Source organism: Crinia signifera, chromosome 4 (assembly GCF_055691185.1).
Source record: "Crinia signifera chromosome 4, ASM5569118v1, whole genome shotgun sequence".
Taxonomy (NCBI): Eukaryota; Metazoa; Chordata; class Amphibia; order Anura; family Myobatrachidae; genus Crinia; species Crinia signifera.
In genome coordinates, this window is record NC_139220.1 from 137,729,541 (window position 1) to 137,752,255 (window position 22,715).

General features: G+C 44.1%; 1 protein-coding gene across 1 annotated transcript; it reads left to right on the forward strand.

The window, feature by feature from the left end:
- Positions 1-223: 223 nt before the first annotated feature.
- LOC146072435 (glioma pathogenesis-related protein 1-like) lies at positions 224-18,850 on the forward strand. Its single transcript, XM_083179680.1, has 6 exons — positions 224-428; positions 7,235-7,480; positions 9,158-9,249; positions 10,893-10,978; positions 12,983-13,009; positions 17,884-18,850. Exons 1-6 carry the CDS (start codon positions 270-272, stop codon positions 17,988-17,990), a joined length of 717 nt encoding a protein of 238 aa, XP_083035806.1. The 5' UTR covers positions 224-269; the 3' UTR covers positions 17,991-18,850.
- Positions 18,851-22,715: the final 3,865 nt, after the last annotated feature.

Genomic DNA, 22,715 nt, shown 5'->3' on the forward strand with positions numbered 1-22,715 from the left:
GTATGGGTTCGATCTATTAATCCTTCTATATTAAGCAACACGGATGCAGTAACCAATCATTATTAGAACTGTAAATAAAGGTATCTTATGAGAAACCTGTATTACAAATATGTGATCTTTACTACAGTAGGCAACACAGGCCCTGATGCTGCATAAGAGATGCTCCCTTGCTCAATCCTCTTTACCATGGCAACCAACTTAGCAGCAGTCAGTAGGAGGAGCTTGTCTCCTATGCAGCCATTTTAATCTTCTGCCAGCTGCACCCAGACATGTTGTCCCTAGTGATCTTGCTCCTCTGCAATGTCAGAGTAATCCTGGAAGCAGACCCTCCCTCCATTACAGATGTAAACTTCATCAAGAGCACCTTGGATGCCCACAATATAATACGGTCCAAAGTGACACCAACTGCTAGCAATATGAAGTACATGGTATGACTCCTACTTCTCTAGGTGGAGAAAAGAACATATTTTTGTGAAGTGGTCTATGCTGTGTTCTGGCATACTTGCTAAATATCTTAACATTTAATTATTTCACAAGTAAAGGGATCTGATGGGTGGTGCTCCTCCACAGCTAGGTCTGACTTGTTTCCCTTAGGCATGTGCCCTGGCTCCCACTGTGCATGCATTTTGGTTACTCGACAGATCTTACAGAATTAGTACATAGATAACTTCCATCATCAAATTGCCAAATACAGACAATGTAGATTGGTTTTTGCAATGTTCCTTTACTTGCATTAATAGATACACATATCCTGGTACACACTTTCAAACTGGAATGGAGTAGATTATGCATACAAATGTATATACCAGAGGTTGCCAAAAGCGGTTGTCAAGTCTGTAGGTTAGGAATAAATAGTCACATCTCTCACTGCTGTCTTTCAATCTGGAATGTGTCATGGAAGTTCAGCATGATTGTCACATGTTCTGATTCTCAAATCAAAAGTACAGTAGAATGCATTGATTTATTTTCAGGTGCACAGCTTCTCCTTGATCACAAGGGCCCTGCACCGTGTTGTGGTATCTGAAAAAAGAGAGTGAGGGAACTCTGTAACATGGCAATTAGGAGCTGATTGGCTGTCTTACTACATGTGCTCTGCCTCAATATCAGGGTTAAATAATCTTAATAAACAATTTAAAAGCCATAAAATTATTCTCTCTATAATATGGCTAAATTAAAACATACAACAGTAAAGTTGATTGTGTTTCTGAAACAGGTACAAAACAAAGTTTCATTACTTATGATTTTTATATATTACCTCAAAGTTCATTTTTATATAAAGGTTTACCATACTCATTACCTCTTGGTGATTCTGTTGTTTTATTAATAAAAGTGCCCAGGTTATACAAATTGTCATTCTAATACCAAGTTTATATACACTGCTGAAAAAAATAAACGGAACACTTAAGGTGAGTACACACGGGTGCAATTTCATGTAAAATCGCTGGGAATATGGTCGCTGAGCGACCATAGTGCCAGTGATTTGGAGCGCAGCTGGCGATAAATCACCAGCTGCGCGCTCCCGTGTGCACTGCCTAATGGTCGCTGGTCACAGGAGCATGCTCCTGCGACCAGCGGCTTTCCCCGGCGATCGCTGTGCCGGGAGGTCAGCGCCGGGGAGATCAGCGTTGATCTCCCCAGCCCCGTGCCGCTGCTCCCTCCCTCCTCCCATCAAAGTGACAGCAGCAGCGTCTGCTGCTGCTGCGCTCCCCCTCCGCCCCGTAGCAGTGTCTCCTTTTCATCGCTGATGAAAAGGAGACACTGAGCAATATGATTGCTGGGGATATATTGCTAGCAATATATCCCCAGTAATCATATTACCCCGTGTGTACACAGCATTAAACAACACAGTGTAACTCCAAGTCAATGACACTTCTGTGAAATCAAACTGTCCACTTAGGAAGCAACACTGATTGACAATCAATTTCGCATGCTTTTGTCCAAATGGAATAGACAACAGGTGGAAATTATAGGCAATTAGCAAGACACCCCCAATAAAGGTTATTCTGCAGGTGGTGACCACAGACCACTTCTCAGCTCCTATGCTTTCTGGCGGATGTTTTGGTTACTTTTGAAAGCTGGCGGTGCTTTCATTCTAGTGGTGGCATGAGATGGAGTCTACAACCCACACAAGTGGCTCAGGTAGTGCAGCTCATCTAGAATGTTCTGCTGCCTGTAACATCCTCCAGCATGACCGGTTTGGCAGTGGGTCAGTAATGGTGTGGGGTGGAATTTCTTTGGGGGGCCGCACAGCCGTCAGTGTGCTCACCAGAGGTAGCCTGTCTGCCATTAGGTACCGAGATGAGAGCCTCAAATCCCTTGTGAGTCCATATGCTGGTGCGGTTGGCCCTGGGTTCCTCCTAATGCAAGACAATGCTAGACCTCATGTGGCTGGAGTGTGTCAGCAGTTCCTGCAATACGAAGGCATTGATGCTATGGACTAACCATCCCGTTCCCCAGACCTGAATCCAATTGAGCACATCTGGGACATCATGTCTCGCTCCATCCATCAACGCCATGTTGCAGCACAGACTGTCCAGGAGTTGGCGGATGCTTTAGTCCAGGTCTGGGAGGAGATCCCTCGGGAGACCATCCGCCACCTCATCAGGAGCATGCCCAAGCATTGTAGGGAGGTCATACAGGCATGTGGAGGCCACACACTACTGAGCCTCATTTTGACTTGTTTTAAGGACATTACATCAAAGTTGGATCAGCCTGTAGTGTGTTTTTCCACTTTCATTTTGAGTGCGACTCCAAATCCAAACCTCCATAGGTTAGTAAATTTGATTTCCATTGATAATTTTTGTGTGATTTTGTTGTCAGCACATTCAATTATGTAAAGAACAGTTATTTAATAATAATATTTCATTCATTCAGATCTAGGATGTGTTCTGCTAATGTTCCCTTTATTTTTTTTAGCAGTATAGCTGTATCCAGTGGTGGGATTCAAATACAACACTACTACAGGTTCTATGACACTTCTCACACATAGCAGTAGCAGCACCACTCCCAGCTCTCACACACACACGTAATAACCCAATAGCAGAACCTGAAATGTTGTATATATTGCATGTGCCTGACCAGTGCCGGCTGTTGTGAGTCACATGAAAGGGAGCACTCAGCTGGCTTCTAGCAAACATCACTGGCTGGTTGGCTGAGCAGTGGTGGGCTATGGGAAGCCACCCCACCTCCCTGCTCATGGTCATGAGAGGGGCTGCCGCGGAGCCTGTTCCCCCTGCATGGAAGGGGTGGGGATCATATTATCTACAGCAACTAGGTCAACAAGCATTGGTTCGACACCACCACACCTAACCCATGTCGACATGCAGCAAGGTCGACATGGGTTAGGTCAACAAAAGCATTAGGTCGACATGGGCAAGGTCAGCAGTCAAAAGGTCGACATGGGGTTTTTCGCTGTTTTTTTTTTACCCGAATGTTGACACTGTCGACATGGACACATTTTAAAGTGCTTAGTGCTATATGTAAGAGACTTCTGGTAGGGTATGCAGGAAAGAAATAATGTATACACTGTTCCCAACATGGGTATTTTCCGGATACTCAGTCTCCACAATATCCTTAAAAAATAAAAAAGTTTATTTCTCCACCAACCAACAGATAAAAATCAAAAAAATACAAAAATATAAAAAATACACATAAAAAAACAGTTCCTTTCAGCAAGAAAAAAATCTTTTTTAAGCTCACCGGACCTCCTGGGGACGTGATTTTATCCTCCTGTTCCTCAGATGTTATATCCACTTTCACACTAGTACTTCTCCTTCTGGACGTTGCACTGCCACTGCAACTATCTGTCAGATCAGGTCTGAATATACCCCAATGTTTGGTAGATGTTATAATAAATCTGTGTGAAATAGATAGACATTAGTCTATTAGTCTAGTATCCAGTGGCGGTGTGGGTTTTCTCCTCTCAGCCTCATGCACCCACAGTGTCATTCACCCCGAACCCTCTCTCCTTTTCTCCTCCTTTGAGTCTCACTCTATCCGTCTATACTACCCCTACCACCTCCGTGTCGCTGCAATCTACCGCCCCCCTGGCCCTATCTCCCAATTTCTTGACAACTTCGCCGCCTGGCTTCCACACTTCCTCTCCTCCGACCTGCCATCTGTCATTCTTGGTGACTTTAACATCCCCTTGGATAAACCCGCTGATCCTGGCACCTCCAAACTCCTCTCTCTCTGCTCCTCTCTTGGCCTATCTCAGTGGACTACCTCTCCCACCCACATCCAAGGACACTCCCTCGATCTCGTCTTCTCTCGCTCTTGTTCCCTTACTGACTACACTATCTCAGCTTTTCCTCTTTCTGACCATCACCTCATCTCCTTCTCCCTCACTGCTTCCCCCTCTCCCACCCCCCCTCCCAAGCGCATTGTCTCACGGCATAACGTTAACACACTTGATCTTGCTGCCTTCTCAAACACGCTGTGTCCTCTTCTCGCCCCAATCGCCCTCATGTCCTGCCCGAACCTCGCTGCCTCCCTCTATAATGACACCCTATCTTCGGCATTGGACTCTGCCTGCCCTCCCTCCTCTATCCCCCTTCGATGCTCCAACCCCCAACCGTGGCACTCACCTATCACCCGATTCCTTAAAAAGTGCTCTCGCACTGCTGAGCGCTTCTGGAAGAAATCACGCTCCCTTGCGGATTATCTCCATTTCAAATTCATTCTTTCCTCCTTCAGCTCTGCCCTTGCTCTGGCCAAGGAATCCTACTTTAAGTCCCTCATCCTTTCCCAATCATCCAATCCCCGCAGGCTCTTCGCCACCTTCAACTCCTTGCTCTCACCCCCTCCTCCAGCTCTTCCGTCCTCCGTCGTAGCCGCTGATTTTGCTACCTACTTTTCAACCAAAATCTCCTCTCTCAGGACTGCCATCACTGCTGCCATAACCTCACCCTCTCCCTCCTCCCCTCCTACATCTCCACTCCCCTCCTTCCAACCCCTGTCCTCATTTTACCCCACCACTGCTGCTGAAGTCCACTCTATCCTTCAATCCGCTTCTCCCTCCACCTGCCCGCTCGATCCTATCCCCTCCAATATTATCCGTCGTCTCAGTCCATCAGTCTGCTCTCACCTGGCTCACCTCTTTAATCTTTCCCTATCCTCTGGGATCTTCCCTTCCTCCTTCAAACACGCTCTTGTCTCCCCAATTCTCAAAAAAACAAATCTGGACCCCAACTCTCCATCCAACTACAGGCCCATCTCCCTCCTCCCTTTTGCCTCCAAACTCCTAGAACGTCTGGCCTATAATCGTCTCCTAAGCCACCTTACTGCTAACTCCATTCTAGACCCCCTCCAATCCGGGTTCCGCCCTTTACATTCCACTGAAACTGCCCTGACCAAAGTCACTAACGATCTACTATCGGCTAAATCCAAAGGCCTCTTCTCTATCCTCATCCAGCTTGATCTGTCGGCTGCCTTTGACACTGTTGACCACCCTCTCCTGCTCAACACCCTCCGCTCCTTTGGCATCACTGGCACGGTCTTCTCCTGGTTCACCTCATACCTCTCCGATCGCTCCTTCTCCGTCTCCACTCCGAGCTCCTCCTCTCCTACTACCCCCCAGCCAGTCGGTGTTCCCCAAGGGTCAGTCCTTGGCCCTCTCCTCTTCTCCCTCTACACCACCTCTCTGGGCACCCTCATCAGCTCCTATGGTTTTCATTACCACCTTTATGCTGATGATACCCTAATCTATCTCTCCTCCCCCGACTTATCCCCATCACTCCTGTCCAAGGTCTCCGAATGCCTCACGGCCATCTCAGCCTGGATGACCCAACGCTTCCTGAAACTAAACATGGCTAAAACTGAACTTCTAATCTTCCATCCCCCGAACATCCCCTCTTCTCCCACTATCTCCATCAGCATTGGTGAAACCGAGATCACGTCCACCGACCAAACGCGCTGCCTCGGTGTCATCATTGACTCCTCCCTCTCTTTCACCCCCCACATTCGTGCTCTCTCACAGTCTTGCCGCTTTCACCTACGCAACATATCACGCATCAGACCATTCCTCTCCACTGACGCGACCAAAATTCTCATTCACTCTCTTGTCATCTCCCGCCTTGACTACTGCAACATCCTTCTCTCTGGGCTACCTCTCACCCGCCTCGCACCTCTCCAATCCATTCTTAACGCTGCTGCTAGGCTCATCTTCCTCTCCCGCCGCTCTACCTCCGCCTCCCCCCTCTGTTTATCTCTTCACTGGCTCCCCATTCCTTTAAGAGTTCTCTTTAAACTCCTCACCACCACCTACAAGGCTCTCTCCTCCTCCACAGCTCCCTACCTCTCTTCACTGATCTCTATCCACACTCCCTCCCGTCCTCTTCGCTCCATCGCTGACCGCCGACTGACCTCTCACCTAATCACCTCCTCCCACTCCCGTGTCCAAGATTTCTCTCGCGCTGCCCCCCTGCACTGGAACAACCTCCCGCCACCCATCAGGCTATCTGATTCCCTTACCTCCTTCAAGCGCTCCCTCAAAACCCACTTTTTTCGACTAGCCTATCCCTCCTCCTAACCTCTTTTGATCCTCCTATCCTGCCTCCGTTCCCCTCCGTTCCTACTTATCCTATTGTATTTCGTTCGTCCACCCACCTATTTTTAGTATGTTAACTCTTATGAGCAGGGCCCTCCTTCCTCACGTACTCACCCTACCTCATTACCTCACCTGTGCTCCTGTCCTGTTCTTCCCTTCCTCTACTTCATCTTCAGTCTCCTTGACAATTTTGACACCTACTTCTGAACTGATGCTGATTTTAGTTCTACCAGCTATACCCCTATTTATACTGTATCTTTCAACACACCCTGTACGTTACCTTGTAATTTTTTTTTTTTGTTTGCTATGTACGGCGCTGCGGACACTTTGCGGCGCCTTATAAATAAACGTACTACTACTACTACTACTACTACTATCCCAGATAAACCTGCTTGTCACTTAAAATCATGGTCTAAATGCTTTTAATAAGCAGTTACACATTCCCCTGCTCTATAAGTGGTTCCACTACTGCTGCAAGTTATCCCGACTCTACCTCTATGGTAAAACTCTATAACTCAAGAATTTGGTAATTATGCTGAGAAGTACCACTAATTCAGGCAACAGTGGGATCTGTTACATACAGTATATGGGTTAGATTTTTAGAAATAATGAATTTTGCAAATGGACAATAACTAAGTTTAAATTTGATAAATGAAGTTCAGCAATTGTTGTTTTTCCATTCTACAGACATGGGATTCAGATTTAGCAAAAATTGCTAAATCTTGGACACGTAAATGTATATTTGAGCATAATACAGACTTGCACCGGAAAGGCCTACATCCTGTATTCAGTCCTGTTGGAGAAAATCTCTTCATTGGACCAGATATTAATATTATGGAAATAATAACCACCTATTGGGCAGGTGAAGTTGCTGACTATACCTATGATACAAATGGATGCAGAACAGGAACATTATGTGGCCATTATACTCAGGTAGGGTATGTTTTATGATTTGTTCTTTGAAATTAACTTTAATATAGAACATAGTTTAGAAGCATTTGGATTTATTATATATGCTTTACAATTTGTATAAAAAAATAAAATAAAAAAAAAACAAAGAACTGTAGGTGACAGAGGTAATATTTAAGCAACCTACTAGTCTGTAATGGCTGAAAATCACAGTCAATGAGATAGAGTCGCAGGCAAACATAACCAGACTTGGGGGGAGATGTACTAAGCCATGATGAAGTGAAGAGAATTAAAGTAAGCGCTAAGACATGATGAGAGAAGATTTTGTACCCTTAGAAGGAAATACTTTTTTATGGTTAGGGCAATTCAATTATGGAACTCTCTTCCTGGAGAGGTGGTGTCAGCAGACACAATAAATACACTTAAAATAAGTTTGGATAGACATTTATTGGTTAAAAACATCCAGGAGTACAATCAACAATCATATTTTGTCTAAAATTAAATCAAAATACACAATTCATATTAGGGAATAGAACATACCCTCTAACCAAAGGTTGAACTTGATGGACATATGTCTTTTTTCAGCCTAAACTACTATGTATTACTCATTCACTCACAAGTCTAGACTGATGTGGGGTACACATTACGAGGACCCGCTCACGATGCACATTGTGAGTGTGTCGTCAGTGTTTCTTCAGAGCCGCTCACGATGATGCGGGGGGCACGACCTGCTCACGATGTGCACCGTGAGCGGGTCCGATCCGATGGCGACCCGCACCCGGCAGTATGGTCATTATTCAGATCCTACCTGCAGCAGGTAGGATCTGAATAACGACCGACCCGTGGGACCGCGCATCGGATCGGTATCGGTACACACCAGGACTGAAAAGGGCCCAATCACCACACAATCTACATCCAATTGGTCGGAATTGGATCTAGATTGAGGGGATCGGACCCTAGTCATCCTGGTGTGTACCAGGCATAACTCTGCGCTGCAAAGGCCGCGGGGAGAAGGAGGACGGTGATGATGTCAGCGACCTCCCTCCCAATGGCTGGGAAATGCCTGCAGTTTTTAGGGCACTCCCAGAAAACACTGTATTTCCACCCCCAAACGCCCACAGATGCCAGTCACCCTGTGAACAGCAAACAAAGATTAGCCTTTGCTCGCTGCCTTTAGTCTGATGGCTCAGGCATGGTGTACAATGTACACGCGCGGCCATAGCCCACAATGCTGATGTTCACACAGCTGAGCATTTCTCGGTAGACAGTGCACACGCCAAGATACTCTATTGATGCTACGTGCAATTAGCAGCAAAAATATAGTGCTATGGGTTGTTTGAGGAGAGACTCAAACCGGTATCTTGCCTAGGGCCCCATGAGGTCTAAATCCACCTCTGAATCTAACAATCAGGATTGGCTAGTAATCTTCATCAGTTTATATTGTGTGCCAGGGCTCCAGCACACACAATTACAAAGTCTTATGGCAGATACTGTATACATTTAATTTTGTACTGTATGTGTAAAAATCTTTGACAGGCATGCATAGTATGAGTAAACTTATTCTGCACCACAGAAAAAAAAGCACTTATGCACAATGCTACAGAACATCAGCCCCTGTAAAAAATGAAACAAAACAAGACATTTACAGTAGATGGCTGATTATGCAACAAAACATGAAGGTAACAATTTAATCTTTTACAGGTTGTGTGGGCTAATTCTTACAAAGTTGGTTGCGCATCTACCAAGTGTCCAGAAAGCTATGTGTACATTGTAGCTTGTAACTATGGCCCTGCGTAAGTAACTTCATTAAAAAATTAAGATATAAATGAAAAGCACTAGAATTATATACTGTATATATATGCTGGATGATGGCAGTTGTATATAGGAACAGCAACACCCCAAAGAGTGTAATCACAGTGTAACTTCAGAGGGGGAGGGCACAGAAAGGGCAGGAAGTGATTCGTTTGAGACCAGATTTCTTCTTTCAACATTCAATCTTTATTTCAAATTTTCATATTAATAACAAAGGGGTAAACATAAAAAAAAGGGGATAACAAAGGGAAAGGGAAGTGGGAATTGAGGGAGCAGGGCGTACAGAGGTATTGATGATTTAAAGTACTAACAAAGGTAAAGACAAAGGACAAAAGGTAAGCAAAGTACATCAAATATGTTAGACATCAGAGGCCGTTGAAGGTGACTCGTTTAAATCAAAAGGAGAAGGCTGAGACTGTGACATGGTATGTGTTGATGGTGCTCCCTTTCCCTCTGTGACATAGACATGCCATGGGAGCCATTTCATAATAGGAGAAGAGAGTACTGTGGAGTAAGAGACACCTTTGGTCTCCATTTCAAAATTGAAATGGGTTTTAGAAACCACTTTGTCCCAGATTTCTTCTTGATGACCCTGACAATCCCAAAATAGTGGATACTAGAACACACTTGCCTACTTTTGAAAACTAGTTTCAGGGAGATTATAGTTGGTAGTAGAATTTTGCACCGCGTCCCATTGAAGGGGCGTGTCATGTTCCACCGTAGGGCGTGTCTAGTTCCATATATGGAGAGATTGTGAAAAGAGATTGTGAACGTGGCACCTAGAAGCGTGGGTGTGTACTGATACATCTGAGAGGAATCTTTTAAAATGACTTATATCCAAATGTAGATGAGTCCCAAAGCAGTTAGTAAGAGCTACTGTACTTGCCAAAGTGCTGGGAAATGGTGCTGATAATTCAATGTAAATGTATCTGTCTCTCATTCCTTTTTTCCACAAAAATGTAACAGTGTAATGTGGGCTAGGTGACATGAGGGAGATTGCTAGACTGATGAGGGAGAGAGGGAGATTGCTGCTATTTCAGGGAGTCTCCTGCAGAATGCAGGAGGGTAGGTAACTATGTACTAGAATTTGCAGAGAATATTTTTCTATTTATTAATTTTGTGCCAATTAAGATTTACTTTGGCTTGATATCAGTTTTGTTTTTACAATACACAGTCCAGGGCACCGCACTGCAGATGAACAAAAAAAAATATCAGGGGTTTTGTAGCAGTGTTCCACTGTATATTTTGTTTCTCTCAACAAAACTTGTGTGTGCACATCCACGTATTGGCAACAGCCAGCGTTCAGGTAGACACCACCCACTATATTGAAAACTCGCCTTGCGATTTAGTGTAGTCGCTGTGCGAACCGATTTGTACGGCGGCAGATCTATTTGCAGCCAAGTGAAAATCTTCAAAACCATTGGTAAGCTGCTCACCATCAAATTATTTTTCCACTGGTCACCAGTTATCGCAGGCTCAGAGTAGCCACAGACTTACTCAGAGGCTGCCCTGAAAACAGGCATTATGGCTTTTGGTAACACCCTCCCCTAAAACGCTTGGGTATGCCTTTATTTTCTCTGTCACTACCAGCATTTTTTCATTCATACTTTCTTTATCTTTAAAGGGGAAACTATAGGGGACGTAAACCTTACAATTCTGGAGTCCCATGCAGCGAATGTCCAGGTGACCAGTGTAATAACAATCTCTGCAGTAAGTACAGTATATTTATCCAGAGATTATATGTTCTCACAAGCAGGGCTGTTTCTAGACAATTAATCTCCCAGTGTGGACACTAAAAAATGTACACCCCCCATCATATTCAGTATAAGCACAAAATATGTGCACCCAAATGGGGCATGATGTTGCTGTAGGGAATGTGGCCTCACTGCAATGGTCATGGCGATGTAGGAAAAAACTACAATACACTGACACAATACTGTCCCTTGCACCATATGTCCCACACAGTAATGCCCCTTAATCCATAATATGCCCCACACAATTATGCCCTGACACCATATTATGCCTCACAAAATGTATACACCTTGTACCATCTTATTCCCCTTAGATGTATGCCATACCTGTTTGTGGTAACTTCCGGTTACCACTGTTAGCACCTGCCTTTTACTGTAGTAAATGTTGCCACCAAAATGGTCATCACCTCCTTCTAGCATCCTTCAGAAGTGTCTGCTCTGGAGATTGTCAGGAACCCCAGTCCTCGCGATGCTCATATGCACCACTTACCGGCGCATTGGTGTATTCTGCATAGCAGAGGTCTGTGGCTACTGGCATGTGTCAGTCTCTTGTGGCTGCCTGTCACTAAGCGCCCCCCACAATACCCAAGGGACATGGGTGCCGCCATGACACCCTGGATCACCTGACCTTCAGACTCCTGTCCATTGACTCCAGCTTAGTCACATGATCCAGTTAAATTCAGGTATTCATTTCCTGGTTCTGTGTGTGCTGCTGCTGCAAGCTGCATCCAATCAACAGCCATCTGGAGGGTTCTAAGCCAGAATGAGCCTTGCCTTGAAAAACTTGTCAGTTCCCCTGCAAAGTTCAACAGCGTCAGCTCTCAAGGCTCGTGGCTTTCTTCAGCGATCCAGATACCGGTGTCCTGTTGCTATGCCTACCTGGTTACTTACTTGCTGCCAGACACTCCCACTGTTAACATCTCCAGTATGTTCCAGTCTTCTGTGCCCAGCCCAGGATATCTACACAGGCTCTGGATACCATCGGCTCCCAGTCTGCACCATCGGTTCCTTGATAAACCCTACCATCGGCTTCAAGGTTGTCCCTACAACAGCTCCCAGGCCGTACCTTTGGTTCCCATACTGGCACTACCATCGCTCCCAGGCCACACCATTGGTTCATAAACTGACGCTACATCTGCTCCCAGGCTGCACCTTCGGTTCCCAGACCGACACTACCATCGGCTCCCAGGACGCACCATCGGTTCCCAGACCGACACTACCAATGGCTCCCAGACCAAAACCTGCTATTGTCCCCTAGGCCACACCATCATTTCTCAGAAAGACCAGATACCACCAGTTACCATACGGACTCTGCCATCCTCAGGTCCAGCCTCGGCTTACTCATATTCCCCAGTGCTTTGCTATCTACAGTTAGTTCCTAGCAGCCATCAGATCCAATATTGATGGTCCAACGTCCCATCATGGTGCAGTTTCATTCTTCCTGAGAATCCCACAGTTCCTACAGAGAAACCCGGGCAGAGGGCCTTTTCAGGCACAGCACAGCCCTTGCTGGGGTCACTGAGGAAATGCCTTGGCAAGTTACACTCTGCTCCTCTATTTCGGGGTCTCACCAATTCTGTGTCCACTGTGCATTCTCCCAGAGCTCTCCAGCACATGAGCTATAACTATCTCAGACCACCTACAGTAGCTTCCTGCACCCTCCACAGGCTCACCCAGGGTCATTACCGGGAACACGATCAGACAAGTCGTGGCAGCGTGAGGGTTAGGCACTAACGGGGATGATTGGGGTAAGGCTGCAGAGGGAAGGTATCATTATTAATCCTGCCGACATCCCTATATATAAACCGCAAACAATATCATTCATACTAATGTTTTAGAAAAATCAGATCTGACCATTAGGTGAGACTAGTCATGCAGTAATTAAATACTATCATCCACAATTCTTTGTCTAAAGTGCAGATCACATAGCAGATGCATGGTCATTTTTTATTTATATTCACAGAAAATCTACAACGTGATGGGTTGGAGGGTAAGTATATTTGAATTTTATGGTTATTGTATAGACAAAGACATTATCCCTAACAAAAACTAAAAATGCATTATACCTAACAAAAACCAAACATAGACTGATTAATGAAAGAGGCCTGTGTGTGAGATACAGAAATAATGGTTTCTGTTCCCAATGAATGCTGAATGGTATAAATGTAGATTTGCATGGTTGTTACAGGTGCTTCTATGTTGCTTGTCTGGTAGGTTGTCCAACTCAATGCAGGGAGAAGATCAGCTCTTAGGTGGGTCATAGTGGTTAGATAGTGTAACAGTATTGTTGGGATTGTCATAAATTACTGGCACCAAGGTATATCGTGTATCGTGCACCATTACTCAGCCATCCTGGCTGCAGAACCCACAAGACCTGGACTGGCCTTTGTGGATGGGGCTTTCCCTGATCTCCCATCCACCCCCAGGGACCCTTATTGGTTTTCTATGAAAACCAAACTACAGGAGCTAAAATGGTTCCTACTGTCTCCTTGGGGTTTTCTAAAGTCTTCTGTAGGCAGTTTCTAGGTTGCTGTAAAATATGGAACAGATCCTATTTTTCGGTACTTGTGTAGTTTCACGGCGCCGTGAAACTACACAAGTACCTATTTTTCTTTTTGCGAGGCTCCTTTTGGCTGGTCTGGTACACTTCAGACCGTCTGGTGTCTGAACTCTCATCACAATAGTTACAGAAGGATCATATTGCTAAATGGTATAGTAGAAATGAGAAGTGAAGATGTAAAGGAATAATATAAAATGAGTGTAATAAAGATAAGTGTAGAAGACATTGGGGATATAAAGCCAATGGATTATGCCAATGAATGTGAGTAAAAAACATATTTTTCTGCATTATGTTTATAGAATCAGCAGTCTATTTCAGAGCCTTTGTAGGAGTCTAATACACAGTAAAGCATCAGCTGAATTTCCTGAAGTGCAATCACAACATAACCTTGGCCTTATTCAGAACTGATCATGTGAACCATGTGCATTGCAGGTGGGGCAGATGTAACATGCAGGGCTGCCAAGAGAAATCCTGGGCCCCGGTACAACAACTTCCCAGGGCCCCCATGGGGGAAGGGGGGGGGGGGGGGGGGGGTGAAACAGCAGTGCTATTTTTGTAGGAAAATAGGTTCAGGAACTGTGGGCGGGGGCAGAAAGTGGGCGGAGGAGATGTGGGAGGAGCTACAAAAGGGGCGGGGCATTACATAAAAAAAGGAGAGAGAAAAAAAAGAAAAACATAATTCCTCACTCTGTCACACTTATTATACATATGCCCCACACTGTAACCCTTATTATACATATGCCCCACACTGTAACGCTTATTATACATATGCCCCACACTGTAACGCTTATTATACATATGCCCCACACTGTAACGCTTATTATACATATGCCACTCACAGAGATGCCCGTTATACATTTGCCACTCACAGAGATGCCCGTCATACATATGCCCCACACCGTCAAGCCCATTATACATATGCCCCACACCGTGATGCCCATTATACATATGCCCCACACCGTGATGCCCATTATACATATGCCCCACACCGTGATGTCCATTATACATATGCCCATTATACATATGCCCCACACCGTGATGCCCATTATACATATGCCACACACCGTGATGTCCATTATACATATGCTCCACACCGTGATGCCCATTATACATATGCCCCACACCGTGATGCCCATTATACATATGCCCCACACCGTGATGTCCATTATACATATGCCACACACCGTGATGCCCATTATACATATGCCCCACACCGTGATGTCCATTATACATATGCCCCACACCGTGATGCCCATTATACATATGCCCATTATACATATGCCCCACACCGTGATGCCCATTATACATATGCCCCACACCGTGATGTCCATTATACATATGCCCCACACCGTGATGCCCATTATACATATGCCCCACACCGTGATGTCCATTATACATATGCCACACACCGTGATGCCCATTATACATATGCCCCACACCGTGATGTCCATTATACATATGCCCCACACCGTGATGCCCATTATACATATGCCCATTATACATATGCCCCACACCGTGATGCCCATTATACATATGCCCCACACCGTGATGTCCATTATACATATGCCCCACACCGTGATGCCCATTATACATATGCCACTCACAGAGATGCCCGTTATACATATGCCACTCACAGAGATACCCGTCATACATATGCCCCACACCGTCAAGCCCATTATACATATGCCCCACACCGTGATGCCCATTATACATATGCCCCATACCGTGATGCCCATTATACATATGCCCCACACCGTGATGTCCATTATACATATGCCCCACACCGTGATGCCCATTATACATATGCCACACACCGTGATGTCCATTATACATATGCCCCACACCGTGATGCCCATTATACATATGCCCCACACCGTGATGCCCATTATACATATGCCCCACACCGTGATGCCCATTATACATATGCCCCACACCGTGATGTCCATTATACATATTCCCCACACCGTGATGCCCATTATACATATGCCCCACACCGTGATGTCCATTATACATATGCCCCACACCGTGATGCCCATTATACATATGCCCCACACCATGATGCCCATTATACATATGCCACACACCGTGATGTCCATTATACATATGCCCCACACCGTGATGCCCATTATACATATGCCCCACACCGTGATGCCCATTATACATATGCCCCACACCGTGATGCCCATTATACATATGCCCCACACCGTGATGCCCATTATACATATGCCCCACACCGTGATGCCCATTATACATATGCCCCACACCGTGATGTCCATTATACATATGCCCCACACCGTGATGCCCATTATACATATGCCCCACACCGTGATGCCCATTATACATATGCCCCACACCGTGATGCCCATTATACATATGCCACACACCGTGATGCCCATTATACATATCCCCACACCGTGATGCCCATTATACATATGCCCCGCTCCGTAACAGTTATTATACATATGCCACACAGAGATGCCCATTATACATATGCCACAGAGATGTGTGTATATATATATATGTATATATATTATATAATATATATATATAGATTATATATATATATATATATATATATATATATATAGATTATATATATAATATATATATATATATATATATATTTATATATATATATATATACAAATACATCATAGAAATTAAGCCAGGCAGAGGAGAGGAGACAAGTGTACTTACTACTTGTTTTTAGACTGGGTGCACAGGGTGTTTTCTGTGTCAGTGTGTCAGACTCAGCACTTGTTCAGTGAGCTCAGCCAGTCTGAGCTCCTCCGGCTCCACACTGCACCTTCCCCTTCCTGTTGTTGTCAGACTCTCTCCCACAAACAGGCTGCAGCATCCGGTCCCAGCTGCTGCAGTCTGCAGATCCAGGCAGGAGACCTGCGAGATGATGACATCATCTCGCGAGAGTCTCTCTGCACGGAAGCTCCGCAGCGGTGGAATGCCGCTGCCTGCACAACACACTACACACAGTGCAGTGTGTGATAGTAAGAAGCCCCCCGCTCACCGCGGCCTCTCCTTTGATGTACCGCCGCCCACGCTCCAAGTCCCGACTCCCGCTACAAGGAACCCGCACCACTTGGAGATAAAAAAAAAAAAAAAAATGTTTTTTATGTGTTCTCGGGCCCCGGGCCCCCTGATAGGCCCGGGCCCAGGTAAAATGTACCCTCCCCCCCCCCCTCTCGGCGGCCATGGTAACATGTACAGAGAGAGTTACATTTGGGTGGGGTGTGTTGAAACTGAAATCTAAATTGCAGTGTAAAAATAATGCAGCCAGTATTTACCCTGCACAGAAACAAAATAACACACAAATCAAATTTTCTCTGCATGTTACATCTGCCCCTCCTGAAGTGCACGTGGTTTTGCCCATTTTGAGAACAAATTTGTACTGCGATCAGATCTGAATAAGGGCCTATATTCATTAGATTCTAATTATAATGTTGCATGTGTGCTCTCCAAGAACCAAAGGGCAAGTGAACCACTTGATCCTCATCAACATAACATGTGACATCTAGCAAGTGTAACCTGCTGGAACCCTGCGTGGTTTATGTCAGCCTCATTGCTTATCCAGCATTCGGTGTCTCTTTGCTCCTGTATTTTGATTTTTAAATATATATATATATATTTAGAATATAATAATTATAGTTATCCTGGTGATCACTTAATTTGCTTTTAGAATTTGAAGGGGTATATTTACTAGAGGTTCTAAAAATGAATAGTGATATTGCCCATAGCAATCCAGATCAGATTTTTTATGATGCAATAGAAAAAGAATACACATAATCTGATTGGTTGCTATGGAAAACATCACTTTTCATTTTTTTAGAGCATATGTAAATTTACCCTTAAGTGTTTTCGGTCTCTGGCCTCCCAAGGATGCAGGAGACATCTGTAGCCAGAGACAGTGCTCACTTCCTGTACGCGCAGATTAACATGCTGCGGCATTTAAAGAGCGAAGGCAGAACAGCACCTGACACTGTTCTTCAAAACAGGGTAAATTTGCTCCTGTTTTGAAGGCATAATTGGTCCATAATCTATATTGTCAGGTGCAGGCTTCCTGATCCCAGGTGTCCATATCCGATGGCCAGTCTGAGTCACTTTTAGCTTACACAGGCTGGCTGGTCCCTAAAACCATTGTAAATCGCGACAGTCGGTTATAATAGTGATCCGAAGCTGCGTCCTCAGATGACCCATTGTTATTAGGTATGTTTGAGATACATATTTGCAATATATCTGTAATATTTAAATTACTTACCAAACAAATAATTTAATTTTTTTCTTTGCAGATTTAAAAGGATTTCCACATTCAACTTCTTTCAATTACAATTTCCAATGGCTTATTACTGTAGTAGTACTGGGTATTCTAGAGATCTTAAACCTAATTATGACATAGACACCATTGTAGGACAGTCAGTCATTAACAAGTTAAAATAATGCTAGCTAAGTACACTTAAGTCTGTATGTACTGCTCATATAAGATATTTTGCCAACTGCAGGTTAATTTAATGTTATTTTTGTATAAATATGTTTCAGTTGAAATTTTTGTTATATGTAGAACATAAAAAAGAGATTTTATGGTTTATTTGATATAGTGATGTATCTAATAGATTAGTGGGTAATGAACTAAGAAAAAAACTCATGGCCGTGTTACAATGCCGGAGAAAAGCATAATATCCATATCTGCATTAGTCAGAAAAGCTCCAAAGAAGCCATTAAATAGTTTCTCTAATTTGTTACAAGTTTCTTCACGTGACATGTAGGAAACTGATGAGATAATGTATTCCGGGCTTGGATAGGAAGCTGCTCAGTCATATTAAGTAGCAACATAAAACATCTAGTTTACATGTAAGAAACTGAAATTAATTCACATTGTGGAAACTGCAAAATTGAGTTGATCGAAACACCCATGCTACATTATTGGTTACCATGACAGATTAGGTCATTCCTCTGACACATGTAAAAGCCTTGATACAAAAGAGGCCATATACGGTCATTGGGCACATGATCTTATGGGTCATCTGTCTGCCTTTCTGCCGCTTCCAGCATCTGACAAAAATTGGCCCATATACACCTAACTGGCTGGCAGAATAACACTGGAACTTGGAATCAAAAAATATATATATATATGTATTTGTTACAGTTAACATAAGATGTTTTCTTCAAGCAATGTTTAAAGTTAATACCTTTATGATTTTAAAAATGTTATTTGTGTATGTTTAGTCACCACATTAAACTGCTAAAATAATTTTTTTATGTTGAAGGTTTTTTTCCTGTCTCGATTGTATACTTACAACATGGGGGTGATACTGGTTGGTTTGCAAAAGCAACCTCCTTCTTTAATGGCCAAAACCATGTGCACTGCAGGTGGGGCAGATGTAACATGTGCAGAGAGAGTTACATTTGGGTGCGGTGTGTTAAAACTGAAATCTAAATTGCAGTGTAAGAATAAAGCAGCCAGTATTTACTCTGCCCAGAAACAAAATGATTCACCCAAATGTAACTCTCTATGTGTCAGTTACATCAGCCCCACCTGCAGTGCACATGGTTTTGCCCATTAAAAAAGTTTGCTTTTGCAAACCAACCAGAATAACCTCCGATGTGCAGCATTGTGACCCTCAGTCTATGACATCCAGGCTCAAGGCAGCCATTCTCTGTCAAATGTCTTATCAACTTTATAAAAATGCTAAAGTTGACCTATTAGATATGCAAGTCCACTGCTAATTTATGTGGCTAGCCAGAAGCAGGAGTGCTGTGCATGTCATATTGATAGTGGTTACATCTAAAGACAGGAGTCAAATGTTCAGATGGATAAAATGTGCCTGCCATAAGGCTGGGGCAAGTTTCAATAGTGCAACCAATAGTAAACAGAGATGGATTTGCCACACATCAAGTTGGCACCTTAGTTATTGAGATAATTGGTAATGGCAATACCATAAAGATAGTGTTCATTCTAGCACCTTCCACCTGTGACAACCTATGCATTTTATCATTTCTGCTTGGGTTATCGCTCTCTGCTCTTGTGTTTCTAGCAAACTCTGACCTGTAGCTCTGCACTGAGACACAAGCCAGAGTGTTCTAGAAGCACCAGAGCAGGTACCCCACAGGTTGTGACAGGTGCAGGTTGCTAGAATGAACACTAAAAAGATGCAGACACATCCATGGTCAACTCAGAAACAGTGCCAAGATTCCATAGGCTTTGCCATGTAAAATGGTCATGTACGAAATGGGAGAATTATGTGGAAGTCTTTGATAAAAGCAAAAACCATACAAAATGTGTAAAACTTGTACATCAGCAATCCCAGGGTTGCCCTCCCTGGACTGCAATCAATTTTAGACACCTTTCGTGATATTTCTGGTTTTTTGGTGAATTACCAGAAGACCGAAGCGATGGCCATTTATTCTGTGGCCCGCCGGGGTTGGGGGGATGCCTTCCCCTTTCGCTGGAATACTGATTACTTAACCTATCTTGGACTACGTTTCTCAAACAACATATTAGACATATATAAATTGAACTACTCATATTTCATTTCTCAAATGCTTCTGTTCTTTCGCAGATGGAAACATCTTCCTTTTTCATATTTGGGATGCTGTAGCCTATTTAAGATGATCTCATTCCCTAGGCTTTTGTATGTGGTCCAAATGCTTCCCTTTTTGCTAAGGGATCAGGATGTCTCAAACATCAATAGGGCCCTCACCAAATTTATTTGGGCAGGTAAACGACCCCGTGTTTCTCAACTGAAACTCCAGCAAACCCCATTTAACGGGGGTATTAATTTGCCTTGTATTCAAGATTATGCCCTAGCAGCTAATTTGCGTTATGCTTTAGACTGGGTGAGTGGTGCAAATAACTACACCTACAGATCTCTAGATCAGTCCTTTCTTCAAGGCTGTACACTAGACGCACTCCTCTACCTGCCGCCTTCGCTGGTACCACCCTCTGTTAAAGAGAACCCGTTACTCTATACTCCCTATCTTGCATGGCGCACTACACGTCGGCGACTACACTTACCAACCAACATATCCTTGCATACGCCACTGATCCATAACTGTGATTTCCAGGGGGGGAGCGCAGACCCTATTTTCTTTACTTGGCATCTCCTGATGGTCAGCAACATGGAGTCGCGACCCCATGCTGAGAAGGCCGGGACCCACTTTGGGGTCAGGACCCACAGTTTGAGAACCACTGGACTAGTTGATTTTGAGCTGAAAGTAGCTCACTTTTGGTGTTTTGAGCTACTTTCCGCTCAAAATCCCCCAGTGTGTATGTCCCGGCTGTGACGCCGATGCACACTCCCACATCATCTCCGACCACCATTTTTCCAGCCAAATGAATTCCTTGTACTATGGAAAGTGGTTCACCCCCTGTGAAAATCGATGGGATGGACAAAAATCACTCAGTTTGTATGCACTGAGCAATTTTGCACCCAGCGATTTTCACATAATTGCTCCTCATGCACGCTGGGCCAAAATGCCCTGTCTGTATGAGGCTTTGGTATTACTTGTATATACTGTATAGGAATACAGTTTATTGGTGAATATATGGAATTAAAAGAAAAACACAATACAATTCTATATATTTATAATTAAACAAGAATCTATAAAAAAATTATACATTTTAAATGTCATAAATTTCTTATATACACTGATCAGCTATAATAAAACCTCTGAACATTAAAGCCACTTTATGCAGGTACATGTCCAGAAAACCCCATATTCAATATTACCCTGTCTATGAAGACAGGGGATAAGGCACTATCAGATGCACATAAACAATCGAATTGACCCCACAGAGTTTGTGGTGAATACGTAAAAAAAATACAGCAAAATCATAATGTCATCAGACATAAATATAAAAAAAAATAATACAATGGCATGGATAGCTACAAGACAGAGAATGGCCTGCGTTACCGAAAACGTGGGAGTGAGGTAGCCAGAGCCGGCATTTTTAACCACAGACACCTTGGCCCCAGCAGCAACGAACAGCCCAGCCATCCTGCTTAGCTTGATGTAATGTCCACGCAAGGCTGTTTTAGCAGGCAACTTGCTAAAACAGCCTGCCCGCTTGCGCCGCATGAATAGATGCCAATGCATTGGAACAAGCAGTTGCAAAATGTTCACTTAGCAAGTAATGTGCTTCCCACTATTAGCTTTATGCAGTGGTCCAGGGCTCCATCTGGGAGCTCCACTGAGGCTGCTACATTTGAGAACAACATGTAGTAGTAAGTGTCAGGAATCACGGTAATCACAGGTGTGTCACTTACCGCAGAGTGACCACTGGAGTTGTTTGGCATAATGTACCTGTGTGTTTCTCACGGCATTGTTTCCAAACAGTACTAGACATGGGCACCGCCATGACACTTGCGATTAGCTGTCTGCTGTTCACCTATCCAGTAACCCTAGTGAACCCAGATGTGATCAGATGACACAGGTAGAACCAGGTAAATGCTCTTCCTGGTTTTGATCAAATTTCTGCTGCGGTCAACAGCCAATCAACAGGCACTTAGGGGGATATAAGTATGCCTCCCACAATCCTCCAGCACCTTGAATAATTGTCTTTATCCTGTGTTTGTTCCAGTGAAGTTCTCCCAAGGTTCCAGGCACTTTCCAGTATACCAGCTATTGGGATTCTGCTGCTGCTTACCTCCTGATTATTCTCCTGCAACCAGACTGACTAGCTTTACCATCCCTACTTAGCATTTGCAAGTCTATGTGCCCAGTCCAGGATACCTAATTGCAGACTAGCCTGTACCATCGGTATCCAGTCAGATATACCTGTGCCATCAGTATCCAGTCCGATATACCTGTGCCATCAGTATCCAGTCCGATATATCTGTGCCATCAGTATCCAGTCCAATATTCCTATGCCATCGGTAACCAGCCCAATATACCTGTGCCAATGGTAACCAGCCCAATATACCTGTGCCAATGGTAGCCAGCCCGATATACCTGTGCCATAGGTACTCCATCCAATACCACCCAGTACCATTGGTAACTACTCCAATATATTCCTGTATCGTTGGTTCTTATAATTCTACCGTTATCTGAATATATTGCTTCAAAGACTGTTTCACATACACATCCTCTTAACCAACAGCTTGAATAAGGGAGACTCTGTCAG

Excerpts from the sequence above, each read along its gene's own strand:
- LOC146072435 (XM_083179680.1), top strand. The coding sequence starts at position 270 with ATGTTGTCCCTAGTGATCTTGCTCCTCTGCAATGTCAGAGTAATCCTG. Across the intron at positions 429-7,234 it reads CTAGCAATATGAAGTACATG|ACATGGGATTCAGATTTAGC; the intron begins GTATGACTCCTA and ends TCCATTCTACAG. Across the intron at positions 13,010-17,883 it reads ACAACGTGATGGGTTGGAGG|ATTTAAAAGGATTTCCACAT; the intron begins GTAAGTATATTT and ends TTTTCTTTGCAG.